This window comes from Heptranchias perlo, chromosome 16 (genome assembly GCF_035084215.1).
Source record: "Heptranchias perlo isolate sHepPer1 chromosome 16, sHepPer1.hap1, whole genome shotgun sequence".
In the NCBI taxonomy this organism is placed as follows: Eukaryota; Metazoa; Chordata; class Chondrichthyes; order Hexanchiformes; family Hexanchidae; genus Heptranchias; species Heptranchias perlo.
Genome location: NC_090340.1, coordinates 27,086,035 through 27,103,389, shown reverse-complemented (window position 1 = coordinate 27,103,389; position 17,355 = coordinate 27,086,035). Strand labels below are relative to the sequence as shown.

Sequence of the window (17,355 nt, the reverse complement as noted above, 5' to 3'; positions counted from 1 at the left end):
ACTTGTGTGTCTTCTGTTCTGTACATCCGACTGAAGCTTGTTCTGTATCCGTCAAACTGCTCTCCTGGGAAATGAATAGTCCCGACAGTCAGTAGATAATTCGCGTGGTTTCTCATATCTCTCGGCAATACCAGACACTTGGCTCAAATTGTGATTGATGATTCCAGTGTTGAAGTGATTGAGACACGTTGAATTGCCTGCAGGGAGCAGTTAATTTCTTTTGTGAACGGAGTCTATTTGCAAGTAACGTAGGTGCATTGGGAATGTTAGTGTTTTATAGTTAATTGTATTCTAGAGAACTGTTTCAGCGGGAATCTTGCCTGACGAACCTGTCTTTTGCACTAATGTACGGATAGATCCCCAACATTAACACGTATCGTTAAACAGTGACACACACAAAAAAAACCCGTCGGCACTTTCGTCTAATTGTAAACTGCTGAAAATTCAGGGTTTCGTTTGCATGCGTGATACTTGCGTCTGGTACACGTAATGCTTGTTTAGAGGGTGTTTCGATATTGTAATTCCCTGACTCCGGCAGGTAATTGTCGCTGTTCTGTGTTAACCAAATGGAAAGTAACACATCGAACTCCAAAGGACTGGATGATGAAAAAAATATAGGCATTGGCGAATGTCAGGCTATGGATGTAATCTACTGCATCAGCTTTTAAAGTACGTGAAAGAATGGAGAACTTTATTACGAGGCGTTGCATGACTGTTTCAACATTTTAATTGTACATTTGGAGAGTCTTTGAAAGCGGTGTTTCTTTAAGAAGGTGAGATCGGAAAGATTGGAGTTGAGATGCTGGTGGATGCATCGTGCGCTGCGATCAGGAGCAGCAGACAGATTTGAGTGACATCAGTCACTAAAGGAGAGAAACTCTTTGATTTCACTATGAGATATGTTGCCAACCATCTGTTTCGTGGGTCCATCCAACAGCCTCTCCTCGCTGAAGTAGTGATAGGGAGCTAGAGTGTGAAACTGAAGCCGGTGGATTGAGGATGGATACAGACACCCTGAGCTCCAATAATGAGACCGGCTCTTGGGCAAATGCCAGTTCAGGTGGGACATCTGACGGACCAGAGGTAGTGATTGTGCCCATTACCTTCGGCTTAATATTCCTGCTCGGCATTATTGGGAACAGTCTGGTGATGGTTGTGCTGGGACGGACCAAATCGAGGAGATCGCGCAGCACAACCAATACCTTCATCCTAAACCTTAGCATCGCCGATCTCTCCTTCCTTCTGTTCTGCGTCCCCTTCCAAGCCACTATTTACTCTCTCCCCGAGTGGATCTTTGGCGCTTTCCTTTGCAAGTCGGTGCACTATCTTGTCATGGTCACCATGCTGGTGAGCATCTTCACCCTGGTGACCATGTCGGTGGACAGGTACATCGCTGTGGTCCACGCCAAGCGCCCTCCGTGCATCCGGAACAAGAAAAACGCCTCGGTGGGAGTGGGTGTGATCTGGGTGCTGTCGTTTTTGACCGCAGTGCCGGTCGCCCAACATCAGAAGCTGCTGACAGGCCACCGCCAAGCTCCAAATAGTTCGTTCTGCTGGGAAGAATGGGAGGACGAAACCCAGAAGCAGGTCTACAAAGTGACCATTCTGGTCGTTGGGTACTTACTGCCCCTGCTGCTGATCTGTTGCTGTTATGCCAAGGTAATTGGAGCTGCTCACTCAATTCAAAATACATTCAAAGAAAACCACTGCATGTCGTGAGTGCGGTTAAAAGTCCAGTTGGATCCATTCCCGCGTTGCCAAAGAGAAGTGAAGTGTAGAAAGTAAATTCGTGAAACACGAAACTAAGCTGAGAAGGGGAGCAGGAAAGGGAATGGGAGGAACTGAGAAACAAGGCAGAAGGTTTAATTTAAGTTCAGTCAAATACAGAGTATATTAATTGTGTCTCTTTATAAAAAATATTTTAGCAATGCAAAGGGTGAATTATTAAATGTTTTGAAAGTCTAGGAACTCTTAACAAGAATCCCAGGCGTGAGATTGTAACACCTGGGCACGACCTCTGTAATGGAGTTTCATGTAAGGTGATAGGGGATCTGACAGTACCGGGAGTGTACATACAGTCTAGTTGCTGGAATCGCCTCTATACTGGGCTGAAGATGTTGAGGATCTCATGACAGATATTCCTGGAAATGCATAATTAATCCTCTTAAAATTTAGCGAAGCGGGGCGTTTACCTCAATCTTAAAGTCTGCCTAAATGTACACACACTTGCCTGCTTCACTCGTTTGTCCCTCTTTCAGGTTTTGTTTCATCTCCACAAGAAGGTGAAGAACATGTCGAAGAAATCAAAGCGATCCAAAAAAAAGGTAGGAATGTAGCACAGACTCCGGACTGCTAAAACCTTTTCATTTCTAGCAGTCACATCACGTCCTTTCATTCGTTTGTTTCTGAAAATTCCGCTGACACTTGCCTCTGGTAGTTTTCCACTTATTCCGTTGTAACCCTGAACAATTTCTATGGTCAACTAGCTTGTCTTCAAACACAGACCAAAATACTGTGTAATAGTCCCGGAAACACAGTTGGCTTCCCCATGTGTCCGTAGATTTTTCATGGTAATGGTCCTATCAGAAGCAGTAAAATATTAAACATATATTTTAATTAAATTGCAAAATTCGTTAGTGAAGTGATCAGATAGCGAGTTCAGGACTGGCCAGAAGATCTTAATTTTAGGATTTCATTTAAATAATTAAACACAAAAAAAGGAGAGCGAAAACGCAGAGAGGAGTTGGATGAAATTGATCAGTTTAGAGTGAAATTCCAATTCTAAATTAACCGAGAATGATACAAATCATCAACTCCCTTGTGCTCGCTGAATTACATTGGCTCCTGGTCCCGCAACGCCTGGATTTTAAATTTCTCATCCTTGTTTCCAAATCCCTCCATGGCCTCGCCCCTTCCTATCTCTGTGTCCTCCTCCAACCCTACAACCCTTGGAGGTCCCTGCACTCCCTTAATTCTGGCCTCTGGCCTATCCGGATTTTAATCACTCCACCATTGGTGGCCATACCTTCAGCTGCCTAGGCCCTAAGCTCAGGAATTAACTCCTTAAACCTCTCCTCTCTTTGACCAAGCTTTTGGTCACCTGCCCTAATATCTTCTTATGTAGCTTGGTGTCAAATTTTGTTTGATAACACTCCTGTGAAGCACCTTGGGACGTTTTACCACGTTAAAGGTGCTATATAAATGCAAGTAGTTGTTGTTGTACATACAAACAATTATAGCATTGAAAATCTCAAATCCATTTTTTTTACAACAATCATCCAAGTGCTGCTTACAAATTAACTTTATTTTTGATGCCCCGTCAAATGCAAAATGATCACAGCTGAAATTGCTTTCACAAGGAAAGAATTTCTATACGGTATTGTTACTGAAATTCTCTTTCCATCTAATGTGGAGTTTCTGTTTATTGTTTGTCAATGTATCATGGCACAGTTTCCTTTCAAGCCATTCCAGCAAAATCTGATTTAATATGAAAAAATGAAATGGATATTTTATATAATGTTTGTGAACTCAATACAATTGGATTTGATAGCTAACTAGATTTGGTCAGCGGCTAGTAATGAGTTGATGCCACATTTAGAGCAGAATTTCAGAATGTTGTTTGTAGAATCATTATAGTGGTGCAGACTGTTATAGCATAATTGTGATACTGAAAAATCCCCTAATGAAATAATCATACAACTGAGATATTTTTGGATAATTAAAATCTCCTACAACTATAACTATTGTTTATTTATACCCCTCTATATTTTCTACACATTTCGTTCTCAATTTCCTATAAACTGGCCTGGGACAGCCTGATTGCGGTGTATGTTGATGTATGTGCTCGGCTGTAGCCAACTGGTAGGCAACAAGTTTTGGTACCTGAATTCCCCTCTCCCTCACTGAATGGATTTCCACTCCTAGTAAGGAGGTAAGGAGCCAAAAGGATGGTGCCTTTCCCAGAAGAGGGAAGGAGAGAAAGTCATAGCTTCATAGAATCTTACAGCACAGAAGGAGGTCATTCGGACCATCGTGCCTGTACTGGCTCTGTGAAAGAGCTATCTAATTTGTCCCACACCCATGCTCTTTCCCCATAGCCCTGCGAAGGTTTAATTCAAACAATGCCATTCTTAGGCACCTTCCAGTTGTAGATTACAGAGTTGCATTGGTCGAGGAAGGAGAGAAAATATATTTTAAAAATAAATTATAGAACTACAAGCAAGAATAACAACGTATAGTACTTAAAATGGTTAGCCAGCAAATGGAAATAATTCTATCAGTTTTGACTATGAAATCCTTCATCAGAACTGGAAGACGTGTTCTGAACACTGTGCTGGCAGGTGGTCTGCACCTTTGGTGTCGATCTGCTTTTTTCTTCTCCTAGGCTCCACTGAAGCATGCTCTGCCTAGCCAGTTTTTCATGCTTGCATTTCTACCTGCCTTACCAAACCCACAACCCACCCCCCACCCCCCACCCCCCCCTCACCCCCCCACCCCCACCCCCCCTCACCCCCCCCACCCCCCCCTCACCCCCCCCTCACCCCAGCTATTCACACTTTCTCAGTGTCTCATAAACATCTTTAAATTCTTTGATTCCTCATCTTATGCCTCCAATAGTCTCTTGCTACTATCTACTATTTAACGAGCTCCTATCTTCCACTTAAACACTTTACAGGCCAGTCAATTTCTTCTCTGTCATGTGTGTGTTTTCCTTCCCCTTTCTTTGTACTGTTCCTTTTTAAATGCATTTCATCTAACATCTTCCAGTTCAGCATCCACACCCAAAACTTCAACTGGTTTGTTCTCTCCACAGAAGCTGCCTGACCTGCTGAGTGTTTCCAACATTTTCTGATTTATCTTTCAGATTTCCAGCATCACTAGTTTTTTAAACTAGGTAAAAGATTCATTTTTTGATGTCAGGCTTTTGGTTTTCTCAAAGCCTGCTGAGCATAAAAAGTGACAAAAAGATACTGCTGTTATCCTTACAATAAAATATTTACTAATGCATTACTGCCAAGTTCTTATGGACAGAATATTCAAAAAGAACTCTTAATAAAGGTGACCATTTGGTCTGCTACAACAAGAATAGCTTTGTAACCAGTAGAATACCTGTTATAACTATGATTCAAATCACAATGAACTGAGAACTGCTAGAGCTAACACATGGAACTTCAGTTGCCTTTATTCCAATCTTTAGAACTCATGCTGTACTGCCATCAATCCACAATAGTTATGTTTGACATTTGGTGGTATAAAGGTATTCCAAGTGGCGTAGACAGTATCCTTTCACTTTTGAGACTTAGATTTAAACTACTATGGTAGGGAGAGGGGAAAAACAAAAGAGTAAATGACTTGGAAGGGAAAGTAATGCTTTAGGTATATGGGCAATGAGGCATAGAAAGGTTGAAAGAGGTTAAACAGAACAAGATAGTAAAAAACAAATCAGATTGTGAAAAGGTGCAAAAAGAAAAAGTAACAAAACCAAGGGTATGTAAACTAAAATGTATAAAATATAAAAAACAAAATTGGGTAACTAGAAACATCAATAGGCTGTACAGCCCCTCAAGCCTGTTTTGCCATTCAATTAGATCATGGGTGATCTGTACCTCAATTCAATTTAAACTCCTGCATGTGTTTAAATCCTGAAGCAGCATGTGACTTCTTGCCTCAAATGGGCAAGTTCCCAATGAGAAGCTTTTGCAAGGTGTGGAGCTCACCCCCAATATTATAATTAAGTTAACCCTGATTCTAAAACTAGAGAAATCTCACTTAGTGCTATTGCAAATTTCATTTATAACACTAATTTTATGAATTGGTCTATGTTTCTGATGCTTTTCCGTTTAAGATAGTGCCCACTATAGAAAAGCAACATTGAGTTTCAGCACAGGGTCCACACAATCTTTCCAGATTCTCCAGAAAAATGAAATGTGTACTAAAATCTGTGCAGGGCAAAATCTGTATTTTTCAAAGAGTAGCAAAATATGCAATATGTACGTATAAGAGTTATATTTATATTATCTAAATTCGACTTCGATCAAATGATGAACCAAAAAGACAATCAAGTTAAATTGATGAAAATATTGGAGATAAGTGATTCAGAAGTCAAGAAATTAGTACATTAGTATACTAGTGGAATTCTGTGCAGTTTAATGCTGCTCCAAGAGATTTATGCAGTCAAGTGTTTATAGTGAAAATGCTGTCAATGTCATTGTTTTAGGTAGTGTTTACTAGAACATTTATCTCCCTCATTTTTATCTCCCTCAGTCAATAACTGAAGGACTTAAAAAATTTAATTGAACCTAAACCATATATACAGCTGTAGGTTCCAACAGCACTCAATTCCCACAGCAGAACTTGGAATGACAAGAGGTCTGATAATGCAAGATTGCGCCCACTGGGAGGTTTGTATTCCATAAAATCTTTCCTCCTGTTCTATTTTTTAAAGTCTCAATACAAGGTATTGTGTAGTTTAGATGCAATAATAACCATCAAACTAACCTGCCAAAACAGCAGAAACCTTACCAATTAGTACTGAATGCAAAGCACTGTAATCACTGTAAAATCAGTGTAATACAAGGTGCCATGCACATAGATTACAAAATGCTCTGTGCACTGCACATATTATTGCTCATAAATGATTTCTGGGGACATAACTCAGCCCATTAGAAGTATAGCAAGGTGAATTGTTGCGCTGAAGCAGATAACAGCTAGCTTATATAATGATGCTAAGGGCTAGAAATTGGGTAACGCCCGAATCAGGGCGCGACTCGGGTGTAGCGCAAATGCCTAATGAGGCCGGCGGCAGATCCACGGCAAATTGATGCACTGGCCTCATTAATATATTACTGATGCGCTGCAGGCGACAGTTGGGGCCCCAGAGGCATCTCGTTGGTTGAGGGAGAGCGCTTAGATTGGCCGGCTGGGATGCCGGCTGAGAACCTATGGTGAGTCTGGGAGGGAGGCAATTGGGAGGGGGGACAAGTGATGGCCGGCACTCCTGCTCCTCCCAGCTCCACATTCAGGTAAGTATTTTTTTTTAAATTTACCTCTTTGTTGGCGGACTCCAGCTGTAGACCTAGTTAAGTCGCATGTAGACCTGGTAATCCTGAATGCAGCAGGCCCAACATTATTAGCATATTCAAGGGGCCTAACTCCTGTTTTAGGTGGCTACCAGGGACATCTATACAGTGCCAGAACCAATATGGGGTTGGGTGTGTTTTCAACGCTATTCAGACCCGGGAAGTTGGCCCCCTTAATTGGACCTCTTTGCACCCATTTTCTGCCCAGTAAATGGGTGCAACAAGGTCTAATTTCGCTCTCTAAGTATTCAGTCATTTACTAATATATGCTGAGGCTGGATCTGTGTAACCCATTGTGGGGGAGTTAGGGAAGGAGTGAGTAAGCACAGAAGAATGTTGTATATAAAGTGTTCTCATGTCTGAAATGCAGTCTGATTTCTCCACCTGAATGATTTAAAGAACTATAGAGGTAAAACAAGAAGTAAGTTAAAATGCCTCTCCATTGACTACTTTCGAGATTCATAAAGGATATATCCTCTAGGTGATATGATGGAACATAATGTTGCTACAGGTTGCAGGGCTCACACCAACAACTCCTACACACCTTCCTAACTCAACCAGACCATTGAGGAGCAAGGTCTAGGGGAAAGGCTAGGCTAGGCTCCTTCTCAGAATTGAAGAAAATAAATCAAAGGCTAGATCCCCACATGGACATTATCACTTCCTGTAATTATATATCAGTTTGAGTATGAGCCTTTAGTGATGGTCCCTTAAGTGTCAGTGTTTTAATTAAGTGACCGTTTAGATCCAGCAGTCAGTCTACAGGTTAGAGTTTGTAAGCTGGCAGAGAGCCGTTAGATACGGCTGAATGTAGTTGTTTTCAGCCATAATAAAGGAATGTTATTCCAGTGTCATTCAATCTTCCATCATTAGGAACCCTAAAAACAATACAAGAACAACACCCTTCATGCCAGCTGATTACAGAATGACATGGACAGAAGCCAGGGGCTGGTCAACAATGCATGGTGTTGAAGGGTGGAATCCAAAAAGAAAATATGTTAGAAAAAAAGGGAAATCATCAATACAAACGAAGAAGATGAGTTCTGACAGTCTGCATCTGGAGTGGACATGGGTCACAAGAGCTGCTCTGTTTTGTCAGGCTTAGTAAATATTTAGTTGATGTACCTGTGAATGTTGGCATTCTCTGATCTGTGAAATTCTACTGTGAGAGAGTGGAGAAGAGACTAAATTGACCTGCTGCACTGAAATCTCTGAAGTCAGGCATATGCAGGACTTGATAGCTATCATTTCAGTAATATCATCTGAGGCATGTGTAAAAGTTGGGACATTATTTACCCCAAAGAATTTAATTCATCAAATCCAATTTCATAAAAGTCTAATTATTGTGGTTTGTCAGTCGATGTAACCTTCTTATACAAATCCAATAAAACCTTGTCGTCTCCCTGTCAACATTGCCTTTCCTCTGCTCTACAGCTGAAGTGTTTTTTATTTAAAAAGTGAGTGTGGCGGTACCCATTTTCCCAGGACAGCCATGCATAAGACACTTTTGGGCAATTTAACCTGTCACCATGCCTGTCCAACATGTCTAATTTGTCCTGACATCCTAAAGGGATTTCTATTAAAATTCTAGCTATGCCCCACAATCAGTAATAGAATCTTTTACCCTGTTTGTACTTTGCCTTTGATGCCAACATGGAAAATCAGCAAAAGCTGAATGACAGTTTCAAAAAAAGCTAACATAGCTCACAAAACTCAGGATTTCGATGATATGTGAAAACCAATAAAAACAAAAGAAACTGTAGATGCTGGAAATCTGAAATGAAAACAGAAAATGTTGAAAACACTCAGCAGATCAGGCAGCGTCTGTGGAGAGAGCAGACAGGTTGATCTTTCAGGTATACAGATAGAACCGAGGAAGTACACTGTAAGCCATGGCTGAATTCAAAGTAATTAAGGCGCATTCAGTGATCCCATACTTTCAATGGAGAGCCGTGCTCAGAGGGATCATGGGTCGGAGGTAGGGCTACAACATTGGATGCATGGATCAGTGAACTTATCCCATTTCTTCAGTCCCAGTGTCTACCTCTGCTGATTTCATCCAAGGACCAAGCCCCTTATGAGACAATTCATTGAAACACCAGGAGATCAACATGGAATACTGTTGCTATTTCAAAGACCAAATTGGCCTTATTACTGAATTCTGTAAAATATATTCAGGCTGCTCCTCAAACCTAGTGCATAAAATCCCTTTAACCAACCTTTACATTTTTATTCTTTCAAGATCTCACGACACTAAACAAACAAATCAGAACCGGTTAGGTTTTAAAATCATACCCCCAAGTAAAGTAGGTCTGTTTAAAATGTCAGTTATAGCACAGAAATTGAGAATTAAAAAAAATATGAATAAAGTGTTGGAAGAGCAAACCACGGTGCTAGCATGGGTAGGGATGCAGGCTGATTCCCCTATTGCACTGAATACCCTTTTTCAGCTGCCTTGCTGCAGGGAGGCAAAAAGTGAAGTCCAGGCACTTTCTCCCTGGGGAGATGGCAAAAAAGTCTGAAAAAGATTCATCCTCAAGCTGCTCTTACACATCTCCAAGAGAACAGTTGAGAGGCATTGGCAGAGGCCCAAGAGCAGGTCACCTGCCTGTCCTCTCAAGGAGCAGTGTTTGCGTTGTGGGAGCCCCGTACAAAAGTTTGGTTTGGGGCCCGTAAATTTTTTTAAAAATTCATTCTCAGGATGTGGATGTCGCTGGCAAGGCCAGCATTTATTACCCATCCCTAATTGACCTTGAGAAGGTGGTGGCGAGGTGCAGTCTGTGTGGTGAAGATACTCCCACAGTGCGGTTCGGTAGGGAGTTCTAGGATTTTGACCCAGCAACAATGAAGGAACGGCCGATATATGTCCAAGTCGGGATGGCGCGTGACTTGGAGGGGTACCTGGAAGTGGTGTTGTTCCCGTGCACCTCCTGCCCTTGTCCTTCTAGGTGTTGGACGTTGCTGGTTTGGGAGGTGCTGTCGAAAAAAGCCTTGGTGAGTTGCTACAGTGCATTCCGTGGATAGTACACACTGCAGCCATAGTGTGCCGGTGGTGAAGGGAGTGGATGTTTAAGTTGGTGGATCGGCTGTTGATCAAGCTTTATACTGGATGGTGTTGAACTTCTTGAGTGTTGTTGCAGCTGCATCCATCCTGGCAAGTGGAGAGTATTCCATCACACTCCTGACTTGTGCCTTGTAGGTGGTGGAGAGTCTTTAGGGAGTCAGGAGGTGAGCCACTCTCCGCAGGATTTGCAGCCTCTGACATGCTCTAATAGCCACGGCATTTATATGGCTGGTCCAGTTGAGTTTCTGGTCAGTGGCGACCCCAGGATGTTGATGGTGGGGGATTCGGCGATGGTAATGCCATTGAATGTCAAGGGTAGGTGGTTAGACTCTCTCTTGTTGGAGATGGTCATTGCCTGGCACTTGTCTGGCGCCAATGTTACTTGCCACTTATCACCCCAAGCCTGGAAGTTGTCCAGATCTTGTTGTTCATTATCTGAGGAGCCGAGAATGGAGCTAGACAATGATACTAAATATTTATCATCGGATCCGTTCGGGACCCCTGACTGGTTCGGGGCCTCTGACTGGCTCGGGGCCCCTGACTGGCTTGGGCCCTGTGCAATTGCACGGTCCTAATGCCGCTACTGGTCCTCTCAGCTGCAGAATGCTCCTGGCCCTATAAAATGAAGGGGGAGTAAATTGGGGGTGGATGTTGTTTAAAAGTAAATAAATGGAGGCAAAATGACACTTGATGGCAACACGAAAATAAGTGTGATCTTAGAAATTCTTTCATCACATCTCCTTGCTTCCTGTCAGTCTGCATGTTGCATTAGTTTTATCATTGTAACATTTGCTACACATGCTGTGCACAGTACATCTCAAACTATCATAGGTAATGTGCATGTGCATTAAAAACTGATAGCAAAAGACAGGCATGGAAGACTCTTGCTGAGAGTGCACAGCCCAAGTAGGCAGCTGCGCTGAATGCAGAGTTCTGAGCATGAGATTAAGCCTTGAGTTGTGCCATAAAGAGCTAGCATAAATGAAGCATAAGCATGGGCGCTGGCAGTAATGTTACCCACTGTGTTGGCCATGATTGATGGGAACTCCCTGCTGTGGAACTGTACAGTGAAGTATTGCTGTACTTCAGGACGTGGACATCACTGGCAAGGACCCCACCCCACCCCCCACCCCACAACAAGAGAAACCTGATTTCTGATGTTCTTTTAGTTTTTTTTGTGTGGTGAAATCTTGGCCCCCATATTAACGTAAAGGCAGGTTCCGAGCCGGGCCGGGCGGGATTGCACGTGCGAAACCCGGAAGAAAATTCAGCGGGTCAGAATGTCCAATTTTAACTTGATTGCCTAATTAAATTTTTCCATCTGGCTTTTGAGTCTCCAAGCTGCGACAGCGGGCACGATGTGCACCTGCATGACGCAATCCCAAATCTACTAGTTAAAGGGCCAATGCAAAAATGGAATTTGGAGGAGCTAGGGGGTTTTGGAAGGAGACGGTGAAAGTTAGTAAACATGGATTCAGGATGAGCAAGGCCAGCACCCAGATTTAATGATGCTTCCCTTGACCTACTGTTGGGTGCTGTCAGGAGCAGCAGGGAGATAATCTTCTCCAGCAATGGGAGGAAAAAACCTGCTGCTCTCATCAAGAAGGCTTGGTCGGAGGTGGCTGAGGAGGTGAGTAGTGTTGTGTCCCAGTCTTGGATGCATTGCAGGAAGCGCTTTAATGACCTAACCAGGTCAGGAAAAGTGAGTACAGTTGCTGATTCACCTACATCCTGTGGTGTACAACACCTCCCTCTCACTTTGTCTCGACAAGTGTACTCTATCACATCACTCCTCACGCCCACTTAAGTTTCAATAGCACCCATCCGTCACTTTCTAAAAGCAAGTGTACAACTAACTTAGCTATTTAAATTGGAGTCCTATGATGTCAAAAGGACCCCAGTGCCATTTTAGAACTCAACTGGTGGAGATTTTCAGGCCGACCCCTGTGGGTTATGACCTACTGCCCCATTCCCGTCAGCAGTGAGGCCAACTCCATCTTCCCAAAGGCCTACCGTTGGGTAGCTGGAGCACTGGCCTGAGTCAGACAGTAGGCCCTTTTAATATGCAAGTTGTGGTCCTATGAACTGTATAGGATCTTGATTGCCATTTTTGGACTCAATTGGGTGGAGTGTGCTCTGTGCACTCTCTGCCCAGTTTCAACTGATGATTCAACTGAAGAGAAGCCCAGAAGGTAAGTATTAATTTATTTTTGTGGGCCAGGTGGAGCAGGAATGCTCCTCCGAGTTCCACAAAATCAACCTGGGCCACTGCCACACCAGGTCCCTTCCTCCTGAGAATGGACTCCACCCCCAGACCTACATTTTCAGGACCTGGAGGCCGGCTGGTCCACCCGATATTACAGTGTGCCAGAGCTGGCTGGCTGTCCTGGGGCACTTGTTTTCTGCCCGCAGCCTGCCAGTCCTATGTTAATAATGTCTGTGTATCACTATCGGGTGGCTGTCCCGCGCCCTCCTCCTGCCGCACATAGGGAAAATCTACCCCAACTTGGTGGAGCGCACACCATGCACACTCCGCCAAGTTTCAGCTGGCGGTCCAGCTAAAGCGGAGCCCAAAAATAAAGACAAAACCTCCTCCAGCTTTACAATCCTCCGAGATCTCTGCGCTCCTCCAATTCTTGCCTCTTGCGCATTCCCAATTTTCTTCGCTCCACCATTGGCTGCCGTGCCTTCAGCTGCCTAGTCCCGAAGCTCTGGTATTCCCTCCCTAAACCTCTCCGCCTCTCTACCTCTCTCTCCTCCTTTAAGACGCACCTTAAAACCTACTTCTTTAACTGGTCATCTTTCCTATTTTCTCCCTACGTGGCTCAATGTCAAATTTTTTTTGATTAAAGCTCCTGTGGTGTTGGGGTGTTTTACTACATTAAAGGCGCTATATGGAGGCTCGTTTGGAGCATAAACACCGGCATAGGCCAGTTGGGCCAAATGGCCAGTTTCTGTGCTGCACATTCAATGTAATATAAATGCAAGTTGTTGTTGTATGCGGCCAGGAGGAGGCAGGGTGTTCTTTCCATCTTCACAAATTCTACCCATTTGTCTCTTTTACCTGAATATGCAGAAAAGGTTTAAAGCAAACTGCAAATATTAATCTACATTTAAGTTTGCATTTGCTCCTAAAATTAGCACACATCGTATTATAAGAGCATTAAGGGATTTTATGCGAACATTTCCAATCAGAATTTCTACTCTTCTGTTTAGCAGGAAAGAGTAGAGGTGTCCAAAGCTGTTGGCATTAGACATCACAGGTGGGTCATACAGATTTTAATTTTTTTTACTCTGGTTAATCCCCTACATCCATGCTGCTCTCTTTACTTAGGATGGTGTGACAGTCAAGCCTGCCTTTGTTTACTAGAAAGAATCTTCCTGCAGTCATATCAGTTGAGACTGGACAGCAAGTACCTCTGTGAAACTAGGATCTTCAGCATGTTCAGAGTCAAGCATTCTGGTTTTGTAGCAAATGGATTCATTAATTTTGTTTTAGATAATTTAATTGTATCCTTCTAGTGCTATTGATAGTAGTTTGGTCGTACATCTTTAAGAAGCAAGACGTTGAAAGAGTTTTATCAGACACCATCATACCTTACTTTTCAATGTTTAAGTACCTTAGTGAGCTATTTACATAGCACTGACTCCATAGGGCTGAGGCTGTGCTCACAGGAAGCTTGGGTTGGAGAATCAGGGCTGCAACCCACGCGACCTGCAAGTGCAGCTCCCTGTTGGGAGCACGGGATTGCGGAATCACCCCCCAGCTCACCAGAAAATCTCTAACTGGAGAGATGAGCTTGAGTACTTTGAGAGTCTGTGTGTAGTGAGCACGCTGGCCATTTTCATGTGAAACGTAGGTTCAGATCCGCTCTGAACAGATGGCTATAAGGATTCTCTGTGAGATAAGTTTGGGCTGTCTCATCTCAATGGGAATACGCCTAAATTGCCCCTAATAAGGTATTTATTGCTATACTCACTCATAGAGGCCATTGAAAAAGTCATACTGGTACTATGAGATTGTTCTTTTGAAGTTGAAAAGGCACATTGTTGGCACTGAGTAGAGAGCTTTACTCTTAACTGCTGTACCTGACCCAGGAGTGCTTGATACTGGTACTAGATGCTTGAAATGGTAAAAATATTTCATTCCCTCCATTAACACTCTCGTTTTGATGAGCACAAAATATTTTTAAAGCACTTTGTTGCCTAAAGTGATAACACTTTGAGAAAGTCAAAACTTCCTGAAAAAGCATTTAAAAATGGGGTCCAAGTAAATATCGGAGATGTCTGACTGTATTATGCACAATTCAAACAATTGAGGTTATATACGTGGAAACGAGATAAAGCCTTATTCATAACTGCAATTGAATAACTTAGTTGTGATTTCAGTATTTTCACTTTATTGATGGTAATTATGAATATAAATTATCCCCCCCCCTTTACTTTTTCCACAGACTGCCCAGACAGTAATGCTGATTGTTGGTGCCTTTCTTCTGTCCTGGCTGCCGCACCATATTATAACCATGTGGGTTGAATTTGGAAATTTTCCCCTAACCGATGCATCATTTGCATTCAGAATCGTCTCTCACTGTATGGCCTATGGAAACTCCTGTATCAATCCCATAATATACGCATTCCTGTCAGAAAATTTTCGGAACGCCTGCCGACAAGTCTTCGCGTGCAAATTTCTTCTCCCGCGTCCCATTGAGGAGAAGGTGGTAAGGATTCGCATGGAGAACTTTTCTACAACCCATTCGACAACAAACGCTTGAAAGCATTGATCTGAGCAGTGTGACTGAGCACATAGGCCGTATGTGTGCATTGCTGAAATTGCATATCCAGTGAGGGTAAACGGTCAAATAAACTGAATCTAGAATGCAGACATTCAAAAGGGATGATGATGATGATGATGCCAGCATACACCAGCGTTATGGTGGCACGGGGGGGTGAGGTCCCAAGCCAGCTTCATAAAATAAAAGTAAATACTAGCATTGACTTTAAACCATCTGATGTGAAAGGCAAATGTTAAAATGGTTCAAGCAGCATCTGAAAATCCATTGGAGGCTACGAAATATTTAATAACAGTACGGACTTGTGTGTTGCTCTACTTTTACATGCTGAGTGGGTGTGAACTGTTAAAGACATCCTGGTTTTGGTACAGAAGTGTGATGAGATTAAGCACCAAAGAAAATTCTAAACTGATGAAGAACCTGATCTTATTGGAATAATTGTGTATTGAAATATCGCCGATGAACTTAGACTTAATGCAACCATTTTTTAAAAAATGACGGTGTTTTATTATATTACCATTTAACATGAAAGGTTTTGTTTGTTGTTTGAAGATATTCAATCAGTAAGAACTCCGCATCACTATTCAATCCACACTGGCTCAATTTGAATCTATTTAGAATTCCAAACTAGTTTCTGAACTCATCCTGCGCAGTTTTATTTAGATTTGGATGAGATATGGTTGAGTTGAGTTAATTTTAGCCTCGAGTCAAACTTGCAAATTGGTAAAGGAAGCTTGAAGTTCTGAGAAATTAAGTTCTTGAATCAGAATTCCTTTAACCAAGTTAATGTTCCGACCATGTCGTAGATTCAACTCAACAAATAATTCTGACGATGATGGCTAAAATATTAATAAAAGAAAGACACTGACCAATAGCTCTAATGTAGGCCATTGGACTGTAGCTGTAGCAAAGGTTTTTCAGTGGTAATAAACTTCTGAATCCAGTGATTTTGTCCACTTCAGAACAATTGAGATATCAGTCGCCACTTTGCCTGTTCCAGATTAGAGCAGTTCCTGGTATTGTAATGTCACTTAATAGGAAAGGCTTTAATCCTGGGTCCCACACACTGACAGACACTCAGACTACAGGAAACTACAGCAAGAGGAATAAGCACAGCTCCCAAAGGTATACCTTTATGATCTTTACTTTTAAATGCAACCAGAAGTGATGTGTCAAAATTACCACCACGTTGTAAAAGCAAGAAGAAAACGACAGGTTGCTTTAAAGAAGCGATTCGCAATTATAAATAATTAATAGTACGGAGAATAGTATGACAGCGGACCTGTTAAAAAAAGATCAATTATTACGAGTGTTTTAATTAATCCCATTGATTTATGATTATCCATGTTGATTTTCCTGACAAAAGACCTTAGAGTTGATTTTCCAACATTTTTTGCCAATGAGAAAATCACGAACGAGGCTAAGAAAATTGGATGAGTGCTCCCTACTGTTTTGCCTGAATCATAATTCCATGATTTTCTGGTCGCACTGCATTCCTGCTGAACAGGTTATCACTGCTTGCTAGAGAGAGACCCATTAAGTCCCCAAATTCTCTTCAAGTGAGGGGAATTACCTGCTGGGCACCATTTCCCAATGCTTTTGTGGGAAATGTACCAAAACTGTTCATGGCCCATATAAAATAGATGAATCTGCTATGTTACCACCTGGCCTCTGACGGCTTGTATCTTAAATAGTTGCTGCATTTTTAGCTTTTATAGATTATCTTTCTTGTATTTTGTTTGGTGCATTTGTTTGCTTATAACTCTAATTTTTTTGTGGCTTGCTACCCTACCATTTCAGGGGGCTCGAAGCTCATTCCTCTGGGGATTCCTCTTGCCCACAAGGACATTTGAGTATGAGGAGGGGTTTCTGTTGACTAATCAGAGGCAGATCTGCTTACATCAGTGGCGGTCTGCTCCCACCCACCCTAACCCGAGTAACAGGTTCTGTCGACCCAGGCAGAGCCAATTGGGCAAGTCAGAAGAGATCAGTCTTCATCATGGCTGGTTCAAGGTATTTGAAGTTGGATTCTGGTTTTGGCAAAGTGGAGCTGTGACCAGGAAAGCTGAGCTGACCTTTCAGCGAATTAATTATTCTGAACTCCTGACCTCGTTTGCTTTTGTAGCCAAGAGCTTCTCAAAGGGAGGGCTGGAAACATCTCCGAGATTTAAATTTAAAAGAATGCAGCCATGTACCAGTAAGTGATTGCAAATGGGGGCGAAAAGTTTTACATAGTTGACCGCCTTTGCACAAGACGGAAGGGGAAGAAGGGAGGGGCACAAATAAAGTGAAGGCAAATCAAGTGTGGAGCACAAAATGGAGTTTGTGGGCAAGTGACGGAATGGGAATGCACCTGACCCCTGTTTAATGGCCGGTGAGATGCTGCTGCTTGAGGCGGATGTGGAGAGTTTATGCTGAGCAG

At 42.6% G+C, this 17,355-nt stretch overlaps 1 protein-coding gene across 1 annotated transcript; it reads left to right on the top strand.

The window, feature by feature from the left end:
• Positions 1–999: 999 nt before the first annotated feature.
• On the top strand, positions 1,000–14,915 carry galr1b (galanin receptor 1b). The gene is made up of 3 exons (XM_067997463.1): positions 1,000–1,659; positions 2,259–2,324; positions 14,598–14,915. Exons 1-3 carry the CDS (start codon positions 1,000–1,002, stop codon positions 14,913–14,915), a joined length of 1,044 nt encoding a protein of 347 aa, XP_067853564.1.
• The last annotated feature ends 2,440 nt before the right edge of the window (positions 14,916–17,355 follow it).